This window comes from Pagrus pagrus (genome assembly GCF_965226575.1).
Source record: "Pagrus pagrus genome assembly, chromosome: 17".
NCBI lineage: Eukaryota > Metazoa > Chordata > Actinopteri > Spariformes > Sparidae > Pagrus > Pagrus pagrus.
In genome coordinates, this window is record NC_140201.1 from 19763147 (window position 1) to 19786774 (window position 23628).

Genomic DNA, 23628 nt, shown 5'->3' on the forward strand with positions numbered 1-23628 from the left:
AACAGACAGTGAAAGTAATGTTGATCGACATCATGCCAACACTTCACTACAGCTTATGTCTGTACCGGTGAAGGGCAGTATTTCCGGTCGTGATCCTTATATTATTGATCATGATCAGAGGCAGAGTCTAGACAGAGCTGGCACTAGCAGCGTCACAGCAGCGGTCACGCACGAGTGTGCCCCGTGCAACTTCCGGTGTTATCAGGGGTGTAACCATAGACATACGTAACTACGTGATCTAGACATGATTGTTGTCACAGAAACAGACAAGTTTAATGTTTCTGCAGCTTCGGTTTCACCCTTCGTGTTGTTGTTTCTGCAGCTCCACTCTGCGCATGCACCCCTCTTCGCTCTTCTGTGGCACAGAAGCTTCCAGCGTTGATAGGCTATTGCTCGTGACGTTTGACCAATCAGATAGTGTCGTGGGCGGGGCACTGAGCGAGACGACAGACAGAGGGAGGCGGCTGCGTCAGAGCCAAAATAACTCATCCATTAATCGATTTATCTGATCGGCAGTCGGATAAAAGTGATGTAAAACGTGTCTGTCATAGTTGTTGATTATTTTTGTAACTATTAGCAACAGAAGTGACTTTATTTCATCCAAACCATGATTGGAAGTTAAAGTGAAAGTGAAAGTACAAGACTATTCTCATAGGTCTACTTTGATTACAAAATACGACTGTGTAGCAGGAAAAAGGTAGACCACAATTCAGGAAGGACAACAAGTTAAAGACAACTATGACATCCTCCTCAACCATGTATTTGGACTCAAACTTGAGAATTGAAATTATATCTTCACTTCTTGGACAAACCATCAAACCCTACGACAAGAAAAGATGTGGGACAGCAGAGGATATTTTATCTGTAGATGAATTTCATCTCCACAACCTCACCGGGAAGCGACACGCTTACGTGAAGCAACCAATCATCAAAGAGGAAGATTTCTTTGACCTGGACTACAACTGCGACTTAACCAATCTCTCCGACTCTTCGGCTGACTGTAAGAGAGGTGATGAGCTGTACGAGCGCCCAAAAGGTTGGTACCGCATGGCCTTAAAGGTCAAAGGTAAATATCCAGATGGAGACACCTGGTTGGGCACCAAAGGATGGAGGAATCACTCTGTACCTGGAGAATGGCCTGTTTCCTACCATGGGACAAGCTTAGATGGAGCCAAAGGCATCATCAAGAGTCACTACAGTGCAGGCAACGGAGATCTGTATGGAAGGGGAATCTACTCGACACCAGATATACATGTCGCTGAGAGAGAGGAGTACGCCAAGACCTTCACATCGAAGACGACGGGGAAAAGTTACAAAATGATCCTGCAAAACCGGATCAATCCTAAAATGAGAGAGATCTGCCAACGATTTGACTACTGGCTCGTTCCTGTTCGTAAAGGAGCGTCTGCAGAGGAGGAGAGAAAGATAGTGGAGAGCTCTATCCGACCTTACGGCATTCTGATTAAGGAAATACATGACGGTGATGAGAGTGATGAGGCTGATGGAGATGGAAGCGGCCAAGAAGATGGCTACGATGTCGGTGATGACTATTACAGCGACAGCTATGGCAGACCTGATGATGGCAGTGTGAGTGACAATTGTGATGAAGATGATGATTTTGGTGATGATGATGGCGATGAAGATGCCAGTGATGATGATGATGGCGATGTCAGCGATGGCAAGCATGATGACGGCAATGTTGATGACATTTGGGATTATGATGATGTAGATGGTGACGACAACGAAAGCGACGATGATGGCACTGTCCAAGACAATTCTGATGACAACGATGGTGAGGACTATGATGACGATGGCCAGCATGACCATGGCAATGTCCATGACGATGAAAGCGATAACGAAAGCGACGATGATAGCACTGTCCAAGACAATTCTGATGACAGCGATGGTGAGGAAAATGAGGACGATGGCCAGTATGACCATGGCAATGTCCATGACGATGAAAGCGACGATGATGGCGATGATGAAGTTTATGATGATGACGGCAGCTACAATGATGGCAAACATGATGCTGACTATTCTGATGACATTTGCAATAATGATGGTGATAATGATGATTACGATGATGACTTTGATGATGTCAGTGGAAGCGACGATGATGATGATGACTGGAGTTAACTGATTATGTGAATGAGCGAGTATCTGTTACTCTGTTGTTCTCAGGGGTTCATTCTGCGCATATTCCTCCTTAGTTTGTGCTTTATGTGTTTTCACCGTTGGTTTAAGTATTGTATAAACTAATACTGGTCCAGAAGTGTTTGATGGAGGATCACGTTACTTCGTTTTGAGTTTCTGACTTGGACTATCACTCATGTTTTAGTCATTATTTCTGTTTCATTTTGTGTATGTCATTGTCATTTAAAGGCCCTGAACGACATTTTTGAATCAGGTTCTTGCTATGAGCAATGGGATTGTACCTGAAAACATACTTTCTGTAAAAAATTGTACATAATAATAAATTTTGTTATTTTATACAAGATTTGTGTATTCATGTCTCAATGTCTGGACAGGGATGATCGGAAAAAAAAGATCAGTCAGCTGCACCCACAGTTCTGATGAAGAAAATAACTGACTTCTTTAGTCTTAATTACTTCACACACACAATAACCAGAGACGATTTGTTTCCTAACTTTTACTAACTTCACTTCTTCTGAGTATTTACTGTTGTAGAGAAATACTGAATTGATGCTGAGTTTTCAGGTGCTTTAAGTAAAAAAAATTGGACCTTGAATATTTTTTGCTACGTTGGCCATTATCCTCTTCTGTATTCAAGAACTACCAGCAATGATTAGAAAATATCCACAGAATCCCTGAGGGTAAGAAACTTAAAGAAGATATATTATGCTCATTTTCAGGTTCATAATTTTATTTTGGGTTACTGCTAGAATAGGTTTACATGCTTTAATGGCCAGAAACACATCCGTTTTCTCATACTGTCCAGTGATGTAGCTCTGTATTCGTCTCTTTAAGGCGCCCCTTCCCGAAAGACCCAGTCTGCTCTGATTTGTCAGCTCACACACGCCTGAGCCAGCAATGCTACAAACAATAGAGCAGCTGTGATAAACTAATTCTTACATGTCAAACTAGCTGCTAGGTATAAATTATGCAAATGTGTGACATGGTGATGTAGTGTCACAAAGTCACTGAACTAAAGGCGTGACTACTGATGAGGCGTTTCAGGAGCAGTATTTTCTGTGGGAGAGAGGAGCTTCTGTTGGTGCACACTTTTTAACTCTCGATCTTTTACATGCACAAGAACCTATACGAAACACTGAAGGGAGGGAAAAAAACGAAAAAGCATAATAGGTCTCCTTTAACAAAAAAATCAATATCTGATGATTTATTGTATCAGAAGCTTTTAACTCTATAGGCACTTTATTTTCACTGAACTTGCAGTTGCCTTGTTAGACCTTAAAAAATAAATAAAGATAAATAAAGACTCTCTTCCCTTCAGTGTTGTATTGGTGCTGGGGTGTTGGTTGATTTCCTACGGTAACTGACAAAGAACACAGATGTGTATCGTGCAACTGTGCTGACTGCACAAAACAAAAATGATCATGGTCCATAACATAAATGACTTGATAAGATTTGAAGTGAAGAAAATGTGTTTGTGTTTATTTAAAATCTTTGGTGACCCTTTATATTAACCTCCCTGTAATAAGTGTTAGGGAATGGAAATAAGGCCCTTGTGAGTCCCTATAAGATGCTTATTAACATTAACAAGACTATTTAAGCCTTGATAATGGCATTATAAACATGTTTATTTTGGGATCACAAGAAGCACTTATAATAAACGTGCTGACAGTTTAAAGTCTGCTTAAGAACATGAATAAAAGGCTTATGAGTTTTACACATGAAATGATTGTGTTTGTGTTTTATCTTTGCTCTTCTCACTGTTTGAAGTGGACAGGGCTGATGAAAAAAAAGGAAACCGTCAATCAGCCGCACCCACACAGTAATGATGTAGATTTCCTGCAGAAACTTACACAGATGTGTTGTGTGCAACTGTGCTACAAGCACAAAGCAAGAATGATCATAGTCCTTATAACACAAATGACTTGATAAGATTTGAAGTGAGGATAATTGACACCTCTCTGTACAAAGAATTATGATTCAAAACACCAACTGAAAAGGCACAGTTTAAGTCCCTGTAACAAGAAATAGAAGTAAAAAAAAAAAAAGGTCTTTCTTTTCAGGCCTCAGTAATATTGTTTTCCACTGTATTCACAGAAAGAAGCATATGGTTAGTTTCATATGTATCACTCACATTTGCAACTAAACGTAGAAGTGTGATGACTTTATTAGTTACTGAGGAGATTCAGATTATTAACATAAAATAAAACCTACTCATAAATAAGGATGTTTTTCTGGTAGTCCAAATGAGACTGACCTTTAACAACAGCAACATTAAATGGATGAACACAATACTGCGTCATTAATTTGAAGTTAATTATACACTGAAATTATGTACTTTTACTTTTCTCTGTTAAGGGAAAATACAGAAATAAAAAAGTTTGTAGGAATAGGTGGAAAAATGCAAATGAAGAAGAATACAGAAACAAAAACAGAAATAAATAAGTAAATAAATGAATACATTTAAAATTGATATATGGATAAGTAAAATGGAAAATGGAATGGAAAATAAATACATGGTTAAATTAAAGTTGCCGTAAGCGTTGTTGTTGTTTTGCTAACTTCCTGTCCGTTTTTCGGTTGGCAATCCCCTCCCTCCTCTGTACATCACCACATAAACGCGAAGCAGTAAAACTTCAGACATCCACCTCTCTATGCCGTCTGAGGTGCGAGGGGATTTCCTGCAGAAACACATGTTAGTTTTGGCACACCATTACTGGTATAGTAATGGTGGTAACTTACTGGTATTTATGTCAAGATGGCGAAGCAGGACTTTTTTTTTTCAAACCACCAGTGAAACTGAAAGTGACTCCTCCTCTCAGATTAATACATGTTGAAATTGCTTACCAGTTGAAGAGAGAGAACAGAGCTGAGCTGGACAGAACGGTACAAGAATTTCAACCATGTATTTGGACTCAAATTTGAGATTTGAAGTTTTGTCTTCACTTCTTGGAAAAATCATCAAACCCTATGATGTCAAAAAATGCCAGAGAGCAGCAGATATTTTGTCTGTTGATGAATTTCTTTTCTACAACCTCTTCCGGAAGCACGATGCTTATGTGAAGGAGTTTTTCATCGATGAGAAAGATTTTTTTGACCCCTGCTATGACTTCGACTTCACTGATCTCTCTGACTCGTCTGAGTGTAAGAGAGGTGATGAGCTTTACAGGCGCCCAAAAGGTTGGTACCGCATGGCCCTGAAGGTCAAAGGTAAATATCCAGATGGAGACACCTGGTTGGGCACATTGGGGTGGAGGAGTCACTCTGTACCAGGAGAATGGCCTGTTTCCTACCATGGGACAAGCTTAGATGGAGCCAAAGGCATCATCAAGAGTCACTACAAAGCAGGAGACGGATCTGCATATGGAAGAGGAATCTACTCGACACCATATATACACGACGCTGAGAACGAGATGTATGCCAAGATCTTCACATCGAAGACGACGGGGAAAAGTTACAAAGTCATCCTGCAAAATCGGATCAATCCTCAAATGAGACAGTTCTGCACACTATCTAACCACTGGCTCGTTCCTGTTCATGGAGGAACATCTGCTGAGGAGGAGAGACGGATAGGAGAGAGCTCGATTCGACCTTACGGCATTCTGATTAAGGAAATAAAATGACGATGATGATTCATTTGAGGGCTTTTTTTTGCCAGTGAGAAAAAGGTCAGAGTGATAAGGGTCCAATTTCTGAGAGATTTCTGTATTTGTGTTTCATGTGAGCTCTTCTCAATGCTTGGAAGTCAACAGAGCTGATGAGAAAAAGGAAAAGTGAGGAAAGTAAATCAGTTCTGATGAAGGAGAAATAACTGAGTTATTGTGTGCTAATCACAAATAATAACTGAGGAAGCTTTGTTTCCTAACTTTGATTTAATCATTGTCTTCTGAGTTTTTACTGTTGTAGAGAAATACTGTTGTAAAGCCAAATTTTCACATCCTGTGGTTAGAAAATATTTACAGAATCTTTAAGAAAATCAACATGTGATAATTTGTTTCAAAACATTTTAATACTGTAGTAACTTCTTTTCACTGAACTACCAGTTTCCTTGTTACACCTGAAAAACATGTTAATTGTTCATTATTTTTTCTATATTGATAAAGAGCTGTACATTCTCTTCCCTTCATTGTTTTATTGGTGCTGGGCTGTTGGGGAATTTCCTGCAGAAACTGGCAAAAACTGCAGATGTGTCTTGCGCAACTGTGCACAAAACAAAACGGATCATAGTCCTGACAACACAAATGACTTGATAAGATTTAAAGAGAGACTGTATTCACAGAAAGAAGCATGTGGTTAGTTTTATACGTATCAGACCATAGCTGATAGCCCAAATGAGCCTGACCTTTACCAGCTGCAAAATTATAGTGATATATACAGTTGAGGACGAAATTATTAGCCCCCCTATGAAATTTAAAGTTTTTTAAAAATTTTCCCAAGTGCTTTTTTAACAGAGCATGGAATTTTCAACATAGCATTTCTAAACATACTAGTTTTCTTTTGAAAGCATAGATTATTTATATTTGCACAAGATAACAGAATTATTTAAAAGAAACAAAAATTACCAGGGTCAATATTATTAGCCCCCTTAAGAACTGACCTTTTTACTGAGCCATAGCACAAACCACTGTTGTGCAATGATGTGCTTTGCCTTTGTAACACTCAAAGCTTGTAAAGTCAAGTTAAAATTAAGAGTTCTCTCCCAATTTACACACAGTATAAATACTTCAGTAAGGGTTATAGCTGGCACTTGAGAAAGCATCATGCCAAAAACAAAAGAAATCAGTTTGGACTTGAGAAAAAGAATTGTTGATGCTCACAAAGCAGGAGAAGGATATACAAAGTTATCCCAGCGTTTCCAAGTGTCAAGAACTGGAGTGAGAAGCATCATCAGGAAATTCAAAGAGAGCCACACCGTACAGAACAAGCCTGGCAGAGGTAGGAAGCGAAAAATTTCAAAGACCCTGGAAAGAAAACTAGTGAGAGATGTGTCTAAAGACCCCAGAACAACTGCCAAGACACTAGTGAATGACTTAGCCAAGTAGGGAATTTTAGTTTCAACGAAGACGATCACTAGAGGTTGCAGACCAAGAAAAACTCCAATTTTGCAGAAGAGGCACCTTAAAGCCAGACTGAAGTATGCTAAGGTAAACCTGGAGAAAGATTATGCATACTGGAAGCATGTCCTTTGGTCAGATGGGATGAAACTCAAGCTCTTTGGCCATAGTGACATTGCTTATGTTTGGAGAAAAAAGGGTGAGGCGTATAACCCAAAGAACACTGTCCCCACAGTGAAACACGGTGGTGGGAGTATTATGCTGTGGGGATGCTTCAGTGCGTCTGGAACTGGGAATCTCGTCAAGGTGAAAGGAATCATGAAGAAAGAAGGATATGTGAAGATTTTGAAAGAAAAGCAGTCAGCAGCAAAACTGGGTCTGGGTCATCGCTTTGTCTTCCAACACGACAACGACCCAAAACACACGTCACTCCTGGTGAAGAACTACCTCCAGAAGACCAAAGTGAACATTATTGACTGGCCTGCACAAAGCCCTGACTTGAATCCCATAGAAAATCTGTGGGGTGAACTAAAGACCAAGGTCCATGCCAGAAGGCCATCAAATCCGGAGGAACTTGAGAGATTTGCCAAAGATGAATGGGCTGGGATTCCTCAGGAGACATGTCAAAGACTTGTTGAAAACTACAACAAACGACTGCAGGCTGTTATCAAGCAAAAAGGATACGCAATTGACTATTAACATCAGGGGGGCTAATAATTTTGACCCTGGTAGTTTTTGGTTTTTGTGAAATAATTTCATTTCTGTGTGGAAAGTAAAATAATGTAAGCATCCAAAATAAAACTAGGATGTTTGGAAAAGCTGTGTTAAAAATTCTTTCCTCTGTTTAACAGCACTTGGGAAATACTTTCAAAAGAATTACATTTTCATAGGGGGGCTAATAATTTCGTCCTCATCTGTACATTACTGCATTATAATTAGAAGATAATAATATACTGAAATGAGCCATTCTCTACTTTGACTGTTGGTACTGTAAGGATTTTGATGTTAATAATGTTGTGCTTTCACTTAAGTTACATTTTGAATGCAGGGCTTTTATTTCATATGGTGGTACTGCAACTTTTAATGAAGCAAAAGATCAAAGTAGTTCCTCCAACACCGAGAATGAGGGCGAGCTGCCTTTTACGTGTCATGCGCGCAGCTCTCAACAAAAACAGACAGTGAAAGTAATGTTGGTCGACATCATGCCAACACTTCACTACAGCTTATGTCTGTACCGGTGAAGGGCAGTATTTCCGGTCGTTATCCTTATATTATTGATCATGATCAGAGGCAGAGTCTAGACAGAGCTGGCACTAGCAGCGTCACAGCAGCGGTCACGCACGAGTGTGCCCCGTGCAACTTCCGGTGTTATCAGGGGTGTAACCATAGACATACGTAACTACGTGATCTAGACATGATTGTTGTCACAGAAACAGACAAGTTTAATGTTTCTGCAGCTTCGGTTTCACCCTTCGTGTTGTTGTTTCTGCAGCTCCACTCTGCGCATGCGCCCCGCTTCGCCCTTCTGTGGCACAGAAGCTTCCAGCGTTGATAGGCTATTGCTCGTGACGTTTGACCAATCAGATAGTGTCGTGGGCGAGGCACTGAGCGAGACGACAGACAGAGGGAGGCGGCTGCGTCAGAGCCAAAATAACTCATCCATTAATCGATTTATCTGATCGGCAGTCGGATAAAAGCGATATAAAACGTGTGTCTGTCATAGTTGTTGATTATTTTTGTAACTATTAGCAACAGAAGTGACTTTATTTCATCCAAACCATGATTGGAAGTTAAAGTGAAAGTGAAAGTACAAGACCATTCTCATAGGTCTACTTTGATTACAAAATACGACTGTGTAGCAGGAAAAAGGTAGACAACAATTCAGGTAGGACAACAAGTAAACGACAACTATGACATCCTCCTCAACCATGTATTTGGACTCAAACTTGAGAATTGAAATTATATCTTCACTTCTTGGACAAACCATCAAACCCTACGACAAGAAAAGACGTGGGACAGCAGAGGATATTTTATCTGTAGATGAATTTCATCTCCACAACCTCACCGGGAAGCGACACGCTTACGTGAAGCAACCAATCATCAAAGAGGAAGATTTCTTTGACCTGGACTACGACTGCGACTTCACCAATCTCTCCGACTCTTCGGCTGACTGTAAGAGAGGTGATGAGCTGTACGAGCGCCCAAAAGGTTGGTACCGCATGGCCTTAAAGGTCAAAGGTAAATATCCAGATGGAGACACCTGGTTGGGCACCAAAGGATGGAGGAATCACTCTGTACCTGGAGAATGGCCTGTTTCCTACCATGGGACAAGCTTAGATGGAGCCAAAGGCGTCATCAAGAGTCACTACAGTGCAGGCAACGGAGATCTGTATGGAAGGGGAATCTACTCGACACCAGATATACATGTCGCTGAGAGAGAGGAGTACGCCAAGACCTTCACATCGAAGACGACAGGGAAAAGTTACAAAATGATCCTGCAAAACCGGATCAATCCTAAAATGAGAGAGATCTGCCAACGATTTGACTACTGGCTCGTTCCTGTTCGTAAAGGAGCGTCTGCAGAGGAGGAGAGAAAGATAGTGGAGAGCTCTATCCGACCTTACGGCATTCTGATTAAGGAAATACATGACGGTGATGACAGTGATGAGGCTGATGGAGATGGCAGCGGCCAAGAAGATGGCTACGAGGTCGGTGATGACTATTACAGTGACAGCTATGGCAGATCTGATGATGGCAGTGTGAGTGACAATTGTGATGAAGATGATGACATTGGTGATGATGGCGATGAAGATTCCAGTGATGATGATGATGGCGATGTCAGCGATGGCAAACATGATGATGGCAGTGTTGATGACATTTGGGATTATGATGATGTAGATGGTGACGACAACGAAAGCGACAATGATGGCACTGTCCAAGACAATTCTGATGACAACGATGGTGAGGACGATGATGACGATGGCCAGCATGACCATGGCAATGTCCATGACGATGAAAGTGATAACGAAAGCGACGATGATAGCACTGTCCAAGACAATTCTGATGACAACAATGGTGAGGACGATGAGGACGATGGCCAGCATGACCATGGCAATGTCCATGACGATGAAAGCGACGATGATGGCGATGATGGTGAAGTTTATGATGATGACGGCAGCTACAATGATGGCAAACATGATGCTGACTATTCTGATGACACTTGCAATGATGATGGTGATAGTGATGATTATGATGATGACTTTGATGATGTCAGTGGAAGCGATGATGATGATGATGACTGGAGTTAACTGATTATGTGAATGAGCGAGTATCTGTTACTCTGTTGTTCTCAGGGGTTCATTCTGTGCATATTCCTCCTTAGTTTGTGCTTTATGTGTTTTCACCTTTGGTTTAAGTATTGTATAAACTAATACTGGTCCAAGTGTTTGATGGAGGATCACGTTACTTCGTTTTGAGTTTCTGACTCGGACTATCACTCATGTTTTACTGTAGCCATTATTTCTGTTTCATTTTGAAAACATGTTGTGTATGTCACTGTCATTTAAAGGCCCTGAACAACATATTTCCTCAATCAGGTTCTTGCTATGAGCAATGGGATTGTACCTGAAAACATACTTTCTGTAAAAAATTGTACATAATAATAAATTTTGTTATTTTATACAAGATTTGTGTATTCATGTCTCAATGTCTGGACAGGGATGATCGGAAAAAAAAGATCAATCAGCTGCACCCACAGTTCTGATGAAGAAAATAACTGACTTCTTCAGTCTTAATTACTTCACAAACAATAACCAGAGACGATTTGTTTCCTAACTTTTACCAACTTCACTTCTTCTGAGTGTTTACTGTTGTAGAGAAATACTGAATTGATGCTGAGTTTTCAGGTGCTTTGAGTAAAAAGAGTTGGATCTTGAAGAAACTTAAAGAAGAAATATTATGCTCATTTTCAGGTTCATAATTTTATTTTGGGTTACTGCTAGAATAGGTTTACATGCTTTAATACTCAGAAACACATCCGTTTTCTCATACTGTCCAGTGATGCAGCTCTGTATTCGCCCTCTCTCTGAAAAGCTGTTTTAGCTCCTGTCTTTTTAAGGCGCCCCTTCCCGAAGACCCAGTCTGCTCTGATTTGTCAGCTCACACACGCCTGAGCCAGCAATGCTACAAACAATAGAGCAGCTGTGATAAACTAATTCTTACATGTCAAACTAGCTGCTAGGCATAAATTACGCAAATGTGTGACATGGTGATGTAGTGTCACAAAGTCACTGAACTAAAGGCGGGACTACTGATGAGGTGTTTCAGGAGCAGTGTTTTCTGTGGGAGAGAGGAGCTTCTGTTGGTGCACACTTTTTAACTCTCGATCTTTTACATGCACAAGAACCTATACGAAACACTGAAGGGAAGGAAAAAAAACGAAAAAGCATAATAGGTCTCCTTTAACAAAAAAATCAATATCTGATGATTTATTGTATCAGAAGCTTTTAACTCTATAGTCACTTTATTTTCACTGAACTTGCAGTTGCCTTGTTAGACCTTAAAAAATAAATATAAGTACAGAAAGACTCTCTTCCCTTCAGTGTTGTATTGTTACCAGGGTGTTGGTTGATTTCCTGCGGTAACTGACAAAGAACACAGATGTGTATTGTGCAACTGTGCTGACTGCACAAAACAAAAATGATCATGGTCCTTAACATAAATGACTTGATAAGATTTGAAGTGAAGAAAATGTACAAAGAATTATGATTCAAAATCTGAATTGAGAAGGCAAAGTTTGAGTCCACAAGCAGAAATGACATAAAAATGTCTCTTTTTTCAAGCCTCAGTGATATTGTTTATCACTGTATTCTCTGTTACAGAAAGAAAAATGTTACAAGGTATAATATACCCTTGGTGACATATGGTTTCCCTCTCATTGAATAAGTTTTGAACTAATAATAACAAATGCGGTTACATTCAGTTTCATCTACATGGAAATGAGGTTTCTGTTGTGACTGTCACATGTTGCTCAGTCAAAACATGTCAAAGCATGACTGCCAGTTTCTTCCAAACAGTGAAGCAGAAGTGAAAGTGTAAGAGAAGTAGCTTAAGTTCAGCACATCTTGAATTAAAGTTTGTGGAAAGAGTGAACTCAGTTCACAAGCAGCGTGACAGAGTGACAGTCAGCTTTGCTCCGACCTTCCTCAAGTATGTATTTGGACTCAAATCTGAAAATTGAAGTCATATCTTCCCTTTTTGGACAAACCCTACGACTTAAAGGCCACAAGCGAGGGAACACAGCAGAACTTTTGTCTGTTGATGAATTTTTTTTCAACACCGTCATCAGGGAGCGCAATGCTTATGTGAAGGAGTTTTTCATCGATCTGAAAGAATTTTTTGATCCAAAGTATGACTACGACTTCACTAATCTCTCTGACTCCTCTGAGTGTAAGAGAGGTGATGAGCTTTACGAGCGCCCAAAAGGTTGGTACCGCATGGCCCTGAAGGTCAAAGGTAAATATCCAGACGGAGACACCTGGTTGGGCACCAAAGGATGGAGGAGTCACTCTGTACCTGGAGAATGGCCTGTTTCCTACCATGGGACAAGCCTAAAAGGGGCCAAAGGCATCATCAGGAGTCACTACAAAGCAGGAGACAGATCTGTACATGGAAGAGGAATCTACTCGACACCAGATATATATGTCGCTGAGAGAGAGAGGTATGCCAAGACCTTCACATCGAAGACGAGTGGGAAATCTTACAAAGTGATCCTGCAAAATCGAATCAATCCTGAAAACAGAGAGATTTGCTCAAAATCAGACTACTGGCTCATTCGTGTACATAAAAAAGCGTCTGCCAAGGAGGAGAGACAGATAGTGGAGAGCTCGATTCGGCCTTATGGCATTCTGATTAAGGAATTATAAAACTATTTTGAAATGACTGCTGTTTAAGTCATATTTTCCCCAGACCCGTTGTTCAGTGAAGTGTCTAAGTCTCTGTCGCTCTAGGGGCTTTCAAAACTATGTCCATGCTTATACTTTGTTTCCTCTTTGGTTCAAATTGAAATCTTATGATAATCACGTTTGGATGACTCACTGTCTCAAAACATCTGCGCTGTGATTCTTTCAGTCTAATCTTCTCTTTGGCTGCTGCATGTCCACACACACATGTCAACAAATCAATGCATATTTGAGAGATGATGTCATGTTCACATAGAGTCACTGCTGCCAGCTTGGTTGTAACACCTGACAGACAAGCTTGTGAATGGTTCAGATGAATTATTATTATATAAATAAAGAGCTGTAAATGCCCTTCGCAACAGTGTTTGCACAGTTGGGGGTTTATCAAGAGAAGTTTTGTTCCGGGATGAAAGATCCTCTGACAACTGCTCAGAGCTTGGCTGCAAATAGCGAGTCATTAGGCAATTAATAGTAACAAAAGCCGACATAATTATGCTACTCGTGAAATGATTAATCGTGACACATGTTTGGGGTAGAAATGATGGAAAACACTGGAAAGGAATGGCCATGTGTGTTTGTTTAAGTGTGTAAAAGAGAAATCAAAGAGGGGATTTCACTGCTTCACTACTCTCTGGGGAACTGAGTGTATTTAGTGCTTTTTGGAAATTATGGAACGCATGTGTGAGAATTTGTACGATGGGTTAGGGTTTAAATCTTAAGAAAATATACTATATTTTTACTTGTTCACCTCTAAACTGCTACATTGCTTTGGTGTCTTTTCATTGCTGTACTGTATCTCATATTGTCATGATTTTTTCAATGCTATTATCATATTATATATCAATGTACTTGTTATTTTCCAGGTATTATTACTAATTGTTGTTCTATTTTGCTGTGTGCTCGTCTGTCTGACCTACTTTCAGCCTCAGATTTCTTTTATTTCCTTTATATGTCTTCATTTTTTTCTTTTAATTCATTAATATTCCTTTTCCCAATTCCTAATATTACAATTCTGCTTATTTTCCTTAACTCATATTATCAACAAATGTTTATTATTGGTCCTATTATCATTATTTGTATTATTGATTGTGCTTATTGTGCTTATTGCCAACTCACACATAGACACACACCTAAAGACAAATTCTGTCACATTTTTTTTCCCTTTTTACCACAAATTTTTGCTAATTTTAAATAGAAGTGGTAATAAAAGTTTATAAAAGTGGTTAAATCTGCTGTTGTGTGCATTGTTTTCTTCCTTGAGAGAAGTTAGGTCCCCAAAACATGAAGCTAGAAAGGTAGTGGTTACTAAAGAGGGTCCTGCAAATATAAACACAGTAAAACAATATGAAATTGTGTTGTCCTTTGAGGACAGTTGGTTTATTCGGTTTATTTAGACATTAAAATCAACCAATGAAGATTTTTCTCTTCTCTTAAAATGGCACCTTTAACCAATATTATTATAAATACCTTATATATAAATGTCAGAGTTCCTTCTTCCACTACTGTATCTGTTGATGGTCATTAGTCAGTGAGAGAGACTGTACCTCTCAATATGTAGTTCTGGTAGTTCTGGTCTGCCTCGGCTCCCACCTTGATGAGACACGTCAGACCTTCAGCCATCACAAACTCATGGACCAGATCTTTGTCATCCTGAAGTAAAACAGAGAAAGTTTAGGATTAGTTAAGACAGCATACAATGACTATGTATATCCGGATCCACACAGAATATCTCTTCAGAACTCATAAATGTATTCAAGTGTATTCAAATCGCATTTTCTTTTAATACCACATGGTGTCAGTAATGTGCAGGATTCAGATTAAAGTTGACAGTACATAAACTTGCAGCAGCTCACTGATTAAGGCCAGTTGATACACACAGCACACATGTCAGCAACCATGTGTTTCACAATTTGTTGCTTTTGATACTTCATCTCTCATTACAAAAACACAACTAAGGGGATGATGAAAACACTTTAGGATATTAGTCTGGAAAGGAGTCCTAAACTAATGCTGCCTTCAGGTGCACAGTCATGTCATTGATAGGATAGGAAGATTTATGCAGCAGCAGTGGAATGATGAGAAGATGTAATGGATGTTTTAATTGAAATGCCATCAGGTAGTCACATAATTTCCACTTTTCTAGGCCAATAAAGTGTAATCATGATACTTTCAATAGCACTTAAATACACAGTATGTAATTTCTGTTGCTAGGAGTCTCTCAATCAAAACAATGAAAACAGAGGATGTTGTTTGTTGACGTCATGAAGTAGTGCGGGGCACCACTTCTTTCCTCACTCTCTGGCGCATCACGTTTCCTACATCGTTGCCTTGAGTAAATCATGGACCTCTGAGCTCTGGGTTTGAACATATTGGAAATATTTGGTATAGTGCGGTGATGAAATGTAACTAAGTATATTAACTCAAGTACTATACTTTACAACTTTGTGGTACTTTACTTGAGTATTTCAATTTTCTGCTACTTTATACTTCCACTCCATTACATTTGGAGGCAAATTGTTGTACTTTATACACTACTACCTTTATTTGATAACTTTAGTTACTTGTTACTTTGCAGACTACAAACTGCATCAAAGCCTGCCAGCAAATTTTTATCTGCAATTAGATAAAAAAAAAAACACTGATTCTGTAAATCAGAAAAATGTTGAATATCAGATCTGATAATTGGCAAGGTCAATAACGCTAAGTCTACAGTTTATTTATACTTTAAATGTACTTTTAACTTACTTTTAACTTACTTTTACTTGTACTTTTGATACTTTTTTATTTATTTATTGCCCAGAAATTAGATACTTAGTATTCGTATGGGTTTTTACCTTTAGTAAAGTAATATTTTAACACAGCATCTTTTCTTTTACAAGTTTAGTACTTTTTACAACACTGGCAGTGTAAGCGCAGAACCCAACAAAATATCTAACATAGCTGCAGTTGTTTTTAAACATCTGAATGTGTAAATGTTACACATTCTGTGTTTAAAGGCTGCAGTCGTTTTTATCACATTGCTGTTTTGTTTGCTGAACTATGAGTTGTTACATTTGCTCCAGAAAAAGCCCTCGGTATTTTAGGTGGCTGACTCCTCTCATCTTAAAATAAAGATTCACACAAACACAAACACCCACCCACACAGACCTACACACACACACACACACACACCCACACAGACACACACACAGGGAGAGAAATGCCACGTTGATGGAGATCCCTGTCATCATGGAAGCGCACGGCGGCCACAATAACCAACTGTACTCTGCAACAACAAACTGACAGTAATTGCATGTGAAATATGTGTGTGTGTGTGTGTGTGTGTGTGTGTGTGTGTTACCTGGAAGATTTGCTTTAGAGAGAACAGTGCCCTTCTCAAGTCACGTCCATTGGAGTTATACAGTCTTTCTGGAGAGAGGAAGAGACAAAAAAGTGGTTATGTTTCTTTTATTCAGTGATAAGGCTTATTATTGGCACATTTCAAAATGTCTCCTGACTTCAAGTAAGCTTGTCTGTTTGCACTGTTTATTCCCACATACACCTTTTCATCTATCACCAATCTTCATGGGTTTTATGACTAGCTCCATAAAACTCGTGAGGGAAATGAGTCTCAGCTGTGCGAAAAAAAAGCTGCACAATAGTTTGATATGCGAGAGGAGCGCTGGGAGTCGATGGAACCAATCACGCCGCTCGGCTCTGATCACCTGGGGCAGGCACTTCATCACACACTTTGACCGCGTCCTCGCTCGCAGAGCAACACGTGCATGGTCTCTATCCTTCACAAACACACACACACACACCAACACACACGCACGTTGCAGTGGTGATTAGAGCTGTATTGGAATGTTAATGAGCTGCTGGCCGGGCTTCAGTGGTGAGGTATTCAGGTCACGACACGGAAAGCACTCAGAACCAACAAGCTCTTATCATTCTACACTGATATTTAGCCTTATTATTTCTATCCTTGGAGACAAAGAGGTCATTAATATGCTTCTATGATATTATGGAGCCTCATAATGTTCATTGTTACCCTGTGACCAATACTGGGTATTGTGTTGTCTCCTATATTAACATTGTGATAATTCTTTTTAAAATCTGTATGTTTTGGGGGGCTCAATGCATTTATAGTACTTCATCATCTTCTACAGTATAGTACGTCCTTCCAAAATGAATTGAAAATAGTACTCGTACATTCTTTATAAGCACTAGTCTAAAATGTCTGGTTTAACGGGATTATGACAAAAATGGTGATATGGTGTAACCATAAAAACTCTGTACCAAATAATCATGCTTTAAAAAAAATTACATTCTCAATCACACACAATATCAACTATTGTGGGTTAACCTAACATTATAAGTATTGAATAGTAAAAAGGGAAAAAGAGAAGAAAAGTTTGGGGAATGATGTCAGTCAAGTGTCAAGGTGCTGTATCCATCATTCAAGAAGCCATTTTGATCCAGTCTTAAGCCTTAAACATGTTTGATATTTAGGATGTAAAATGTGAATGATTACATCTGTACCTTCCGACTAATGAGAGGACCAGCTGACGGTGCTGCCAGGCATCAGTTATCATTCAAGCCCTTGAGGCTAATGTTAGCGAGCATACTGCTGTTGACAGAAACTTTAAATCTCAAGAATAGAAAACTCTTTGTTTACCGCGTCTCTTTACTTACTCAGACTCGTTTAACATTTCGATTTCAAAATCGGTCAGGATTTTAAAAGTCCTAGAGTGTGAGCCCAGCGTCAGTCTGCAGAGCCAAAAAATCCAGAGCACATAACACGCCCCTGCTGCTGCACAGAGCGGTGTTTGTTGTTTATTCAAAATGTATTAATATTGAACGTGTCACATGTCCAAATTGCACCAAATTTTACACTGCACTTACTTGGGTCATCAGCTACACACCAACCAAGTTTGAGAAATATCTGATGAACATGTCTCACAATATGTGAAGGACAGACAGACAGAGATTCCTTGGTTTATAGTTAGATTTTGTCCACTTGAGTGTAGCATACAAGTGTTTGTATTTGCATGCCACTGTAATGATCACACAACAGTAATGGTGTTCCTAAGTGCTCTGCTTTAAACTCAAAGTCTGTTTCATTAAGCGTCCATTTGAGAGTATGAACAGTTGTGCATTCAGCTGTGTGTCAGCAGGGGGTTTCAGGACCTCTGTGAGTAAATCCTGAGTTTGCGTGTTGATGACAAATCCTTCAGTGCATCCGGAGAGAGGGGGGTGGGTTAAAAGCGTATGAAGGTAAGGGCCTGCCGTCTGGAGCTTGGTGGTAACCGCAGCTAAGCTAGACAAGGCTAACCCAAGGCCAGGGTCAAAATCATTATCATTACACATACTGACTAAGAATTACAGGCCTGTTTGTCTGTCTCTCCATCTGCAGGACCTTTCCTGTGAGATCAGCAGCGGCATTCATTAAATACATCTGTGATAGGCTACAGATGAGATAATCAAATCATCCAGGTCATAACTGGCAAGAGGCAACTGGCACCAATGTGTGTAATAGGTGGGAAAAAGTGACTGGAATGGGTAAAGGAGGGGGGAAAGAAAAGAAAAAAAAAAGAAAAGAAAAGAAAGAGCAAGATGGGAAAAGGGAGTGGAGAAGAAAGGAAAGGACAGAAAGGGAAAGGAAACAAAAGACAATACAGGTTGGACAAGGAAAGGAAAGGAAAGGAAAGGAAAGGAAAGGAAAGGAAAGGAAAGGAAAGGAAATGAAAGCAAAGGAAAGGGGTTACCACTGAGTAGGAAAGAAAGCCTGTTGCTTCTGGGGAGTCAAGGCAGGGGAGACAAATGAGAGGGCGGTATAAGTGGAATTCCCCTTCCAAAAATACACAGACAACATATATTATGTGTCTGTCATTTCATGTGAGTAAAATGTAGATTTAAACCTTCTCTGAGAAAGTCCAGCTGATGGAGAAGATGTTTAGTTTACATTCAGGGCCTGGCGGTGGAAGAACAACCACAGTGTTGGAGTGTCTGTGTCAAATCCAGCTGACCTCTACTGTGTCAGGTAACCATCATAGCCATTTCCTTTTTCTACCCATTGACGGAGATCAATTTGACATAAATACTACCTGTCGCACAGAAAAGAGTCGGTTCAATTCACACTCTGAGATCAGCACTGAAACTGTCTTTATATGATTTCAACAGGTACATCTCATTCGACAAACGACAACAGACTCTAATCTAAAATAGCCAGTTTGGTCTGATTTCCTTGTTCTCGTCTCTCGAGGTTTCCCTGGAAATCAAGTGGCCACTTAATGACGCAGGGAACACTCCGTCTGGCCCTCGAGGGTCACCTTTTATGTTCATGTTCTTCATCAGGGCATGAGATGGGCTGTCAGGGTAACCTTTACTAAAACATCTGCTGTCCATCAGGAGCATGTCAGCAGCAGTGATAAGTCTTGGCTGGATTCATTCTGGTGGACCATCAGTGATGCTGTCAGGTGTTAAAAAGTGGGCACACTGCTTTATGATTGGCTAGAGCTTAAAAGGAGGACAAACGGTAATGTAAATAAACACTCACTGAATCAAAAGTTCATAAAATGCATTTTTGAAGAGCGAGTTTATTCAATTCAATTATTTTTAGATTCTGATGGAGCTCCAGATTCATTAGAAAGATGGCTATTTTATGTGCCTCGTGCGAAATAGCACATTGTTTCTGCTGCTGAGGGTTCGTTGCAGGTAATGTCGCCTGCAACCCTTTTCAGGACTACATTACACGATGCCCCTGGGTATAACAATGAAAATAGTTTAAAACTAACTGAATTTAAATGACAGTGGTAGGTAGGTTACAACTCTGAAACTCAGAACTCACACATGTCCTTAAGGACTCTGTAAGGACACTCCCACACAGAGTGTAAAAGCCTGCAACTCCCCTCCAGTTGAGAGGTGAAAAGTCTTCAAGAAACTGACACAAGTCCAGTTGCCTACGATACAGCACTTAGACTTCTGTTTCTAATGTGTAAGTGACCATACATTACTGATTTATTATCCTATCTGGATACAGATGATACAGTTTGCCAAAAGGAAACATTGTTTGTAACAGGGCTGTATTTCTTAACAGACAAAATAATTAGCAAATTAAGTTTGTTCGAGTCGAATTCCTTCATTTTCATGCTACTAAAACGCTGAGAGAATCCTTCACTTGTTTTCCTCAGGCTTAAACAGTTAGTAGTAAATTTGTTGAACTTCATAAGATGTTTTTTACGGCGAATAAACAGTCTTACACGCCAACATTAATGTCGTCATGGCGATACCCTGTAATCACCCAATAGATGCTAACAAAGTCCCGTCAACATAATTGCCCTTCTGCTCCAGAGTAAACAGAGTTTGACATGCTAAATAATCAATGGGCCATGTTCCCATTGGCACAAATGGCTGCAGCTGTCTTAACACTGCATGTCTACAGAGTGATGGTGCATTCAAGCTGGAAATAATTCAAACAAATCGCTCTCACCTTCAACCTCCGGGCCAAACAGCTTGGCCTAACAGAGGGAGACTGAAATAACAGCAAAACACAAACCAAGAAGATAATGCATCTTAATTAGATCCCCCCCATGGTCAAAGAGACTAGTAGACATGAGGATAAGTGAGAGTAAGTAAGTAAGTAAGTAAGTAAGAGAAAAAGCAAAAGGATGGATTTTGAATGGAGGATCTGACTGTCCACGTGTCTTCTGCTGGTCCTTCTCCTTTTTTCCTGGCCCTCGGTTTTATTATTGTCACACGAAAAGCTGAAACGCTCACTGGGATGTGTCATTGTGGCTTGTGTTGAGCGTGTGTGTGTGTGTGCACGCGTGCATGTGTGTGATCAGGCGCACGCGCCCATGTGTAGGCCAGTGGCTGTGTCTGCTGAGTGCACACGGACACATGAAGGACAGACAGAAAGGCACGTTTCATTTATAGGTTCGCTCTGAGTTTTACTGTTTTGTTTTGGAGGACTGGCAGTTCTTGTCCACACTGTTCCACCATGACCTCACATGCACTGCAACATGTCAGCCTTAACGAGTCATTGAGCCCCTTGTTCCATCTTAAAGCTCAATTCTGAGGAAAAATTCCCCCAGCAGAAATTTCTGTTTTAATCTAAAACATCTAATCTAACTCTTTGTTCAACAAGACTTTATTGGTATTCAACAAACTATATATATAAATAAGAGCCTCTCCCATTAATAAAGTTACAATGCATGCACCTGTATGTGCAATAACACACATGTGTATGTATGCGTGGGACCGTCCTCTGCAGTGAAACAGGGATTCCCCCGTTGCTGAGGCTGTCTGCTAAGTCGTTCAGGAGTGGTCAGATCCCTCCTTCTCCTCCCGCCATAATGAGATTAGTGCTGTGACCCTTCAGCTTTGACTAATCCCTCAACATTTACTGCACCATCTACACATCTCCAAACAGAAAAACACACAGGCCAGCTCAGGCTATGCTCGGCCTAATCCACAGCAATTACACTCAAAACCCACTCTGTGTTTTGTACTACTCCTGCAACGCATCAAAAAAATCAGTGTCCCGAATTGACTGAAGTGTATTTCTGCTTTGTTGGCTTTAGCAAAGTGCAGCAACAATTTACTACAACAGGCGTAATCCTCAGATTTAACAATAAGCAGCCAGCTCAGCAGATGTTTCTTTGAGGCCACCTGGTGTCAGAAAAAGTAGTGTGATCAGATCTACAGGTTTTTTATAAAATCGCTCTAAAACTCTGTACGTTGCCTGCCCAGCAACAAACATAAACAGACAAAGTTAGCAACTAGCTGGTGGACATAACAGAGTATTTAGTAGCAAGTAGAGCCAGATACTTAATTTCCCTCAGGAATTTGTGACGACGTTGAACAGAGCTTCAGGTTACAGAATACTGGACTCACGTTCATCAGGTGGACAGAGACTCAAAGTTTATGCTAATGTTGCTGTGTGCAATGTGCAACGAGGCAAACTGTTAGCTCATAGGTTCTCCATTTTACCTTGAAAGGTGATATATCAGAGTTCAACATTTTTTATAGCAGGTTTAAATAAGCATGCAACTGACAAAACATTACTAAATTAATAGATAATAGAAAGGAATAATTATTATTTTTCTAAATCTTTTTCCAAATGTTAAATGTTAAAGCAGACCTATTACGCTTTTGCGTTTTTTTCCTTCCCTTTGGTGTGTATATAAAAGGTCTTGAAAGTTAAAAAGCCCAAAGTCCACACCAACAATAGCTCCTTTTTCCCAAAGAAGAGCCTGAAATGCCTCGTCAGTAGTCCCGCCTTTAGTTCTGTGACTTCATGACATCACACTGCATCACCATGTCACACATTTGCATAATTTATGCCTATATTCACAATAGAAGCAAGGCTAACTGGAAGCTGAAAACATAACAGCCGGCCAGAAACACGGTGAGTGGTGCTGGCTCAGGCTTGTGTGAGCTGACCAATCAGAGCAGTGTGAGTGTTTGGGAGGGGGGACCTTAAAGAGACAGGAACTAAAACAGAGCGTCTCAGACAGAGGGGGAATGGGGGTCAGTAATGCTGATGCGTCTTTTGAGCATTAAATCATGCAAACCTATTCTAGTAGTAACCGAAAATAAAATTATGAACCTGAAAATTAGCATAAAATGTCTCTTTAAGCATAACTAAGATCATTAAAAATCAAACTAAATGAAACAAATGCAGCCTTTAATATTTAAAAAGCTCAAGAGACATCATAAAGGAAATAAATGCTGGCAAAAGGGGCAAACGCCAGCAATATCTGGATATTTACAGATAAGCATGCACTGAAGTCATCCAAGGCTAATATTTTTCAGGATTGTACAACTGTCTATAGGTCAGGCGGGGCGGGCGCAGGTCACAGCTGGTGGTCCTGCATTTAAGCTCAGTTAGAACCGCTGACTCGTATTTCTGGAGGATTTCATTGCACCCCTCTAAAAAAGCCTCCACGCGGCTGTCTGGGCCAATCAGTCAGTTGGCTCTAAAACTATGTCTTCAGTGGGATCTAAAATAAAGAAGTGAGAGGAGCATGAGGTGTAATGGCACGCTGGGGGGCTTCATTTAATCCGAGGAAGTCTTTCCCCTCTCCGTACTGGTACCATGCTAAATATAGATTGGTTGGGGTATCAAACATACTGTAACGAGCCGAGATACTGTGTTCATACAGTGCACTGTGAGTATGCTGCCTTGCAGCCCCATTTTAAGTCAAGGAAATATGAAGTCAACTAGATGAGACAACTCAGGTTATTTCCAATGCAGCTTCACATGTTAGGAATGTCTTTTTGTCCCTGGCTGATCATCGAAGACAAGGACAAGGCAGATTTGTTTTCATTTGTTTGAAAACAATTCAGTGCAAAACCAGCTGATGCACTAATAATGGCCCTGATGTGTCTGCAATTACAGATGAACAATGCAAGTATTCAACGCAAGGAAATGCATTTCTTTATGGATGGATAGAAATGCCACCAAAAGAGGGGGAGGG

General features: G+C 40.1%; 1 protein-coding gene across 4 annotated transcripts in view; it reads right to left on the bottom strand.

The window, feature by feature from the left end:
- The window catches only part of fhod3a (formin homology 2 domain containing 3a), a 74832-nt gene that overhangs the window by 27986 nt on the left and 23218 nt on the right, over positions 1 to 23628 (bottom strand). For all 4 annotated transcript variants that reach the window (XM_084380097.1, XM_084380096.1, XM_084380095.1 and 1 more), the window contains exons 4-5: positions 16506 to 16573; positions 14710 to 14815 (exon numbers count right to left, since the gene is read on the bottom strand). In XM_084380097.1, the coding sequence (XP_084236223.1) occupies positions 14710 to 14815; positions 16506 to 16573 (174 nt within the window). The remainder of the gene's footprint in view (positions 1 to 14709; positions 14816 to 16505; positions 16574 to 23628) is intronic.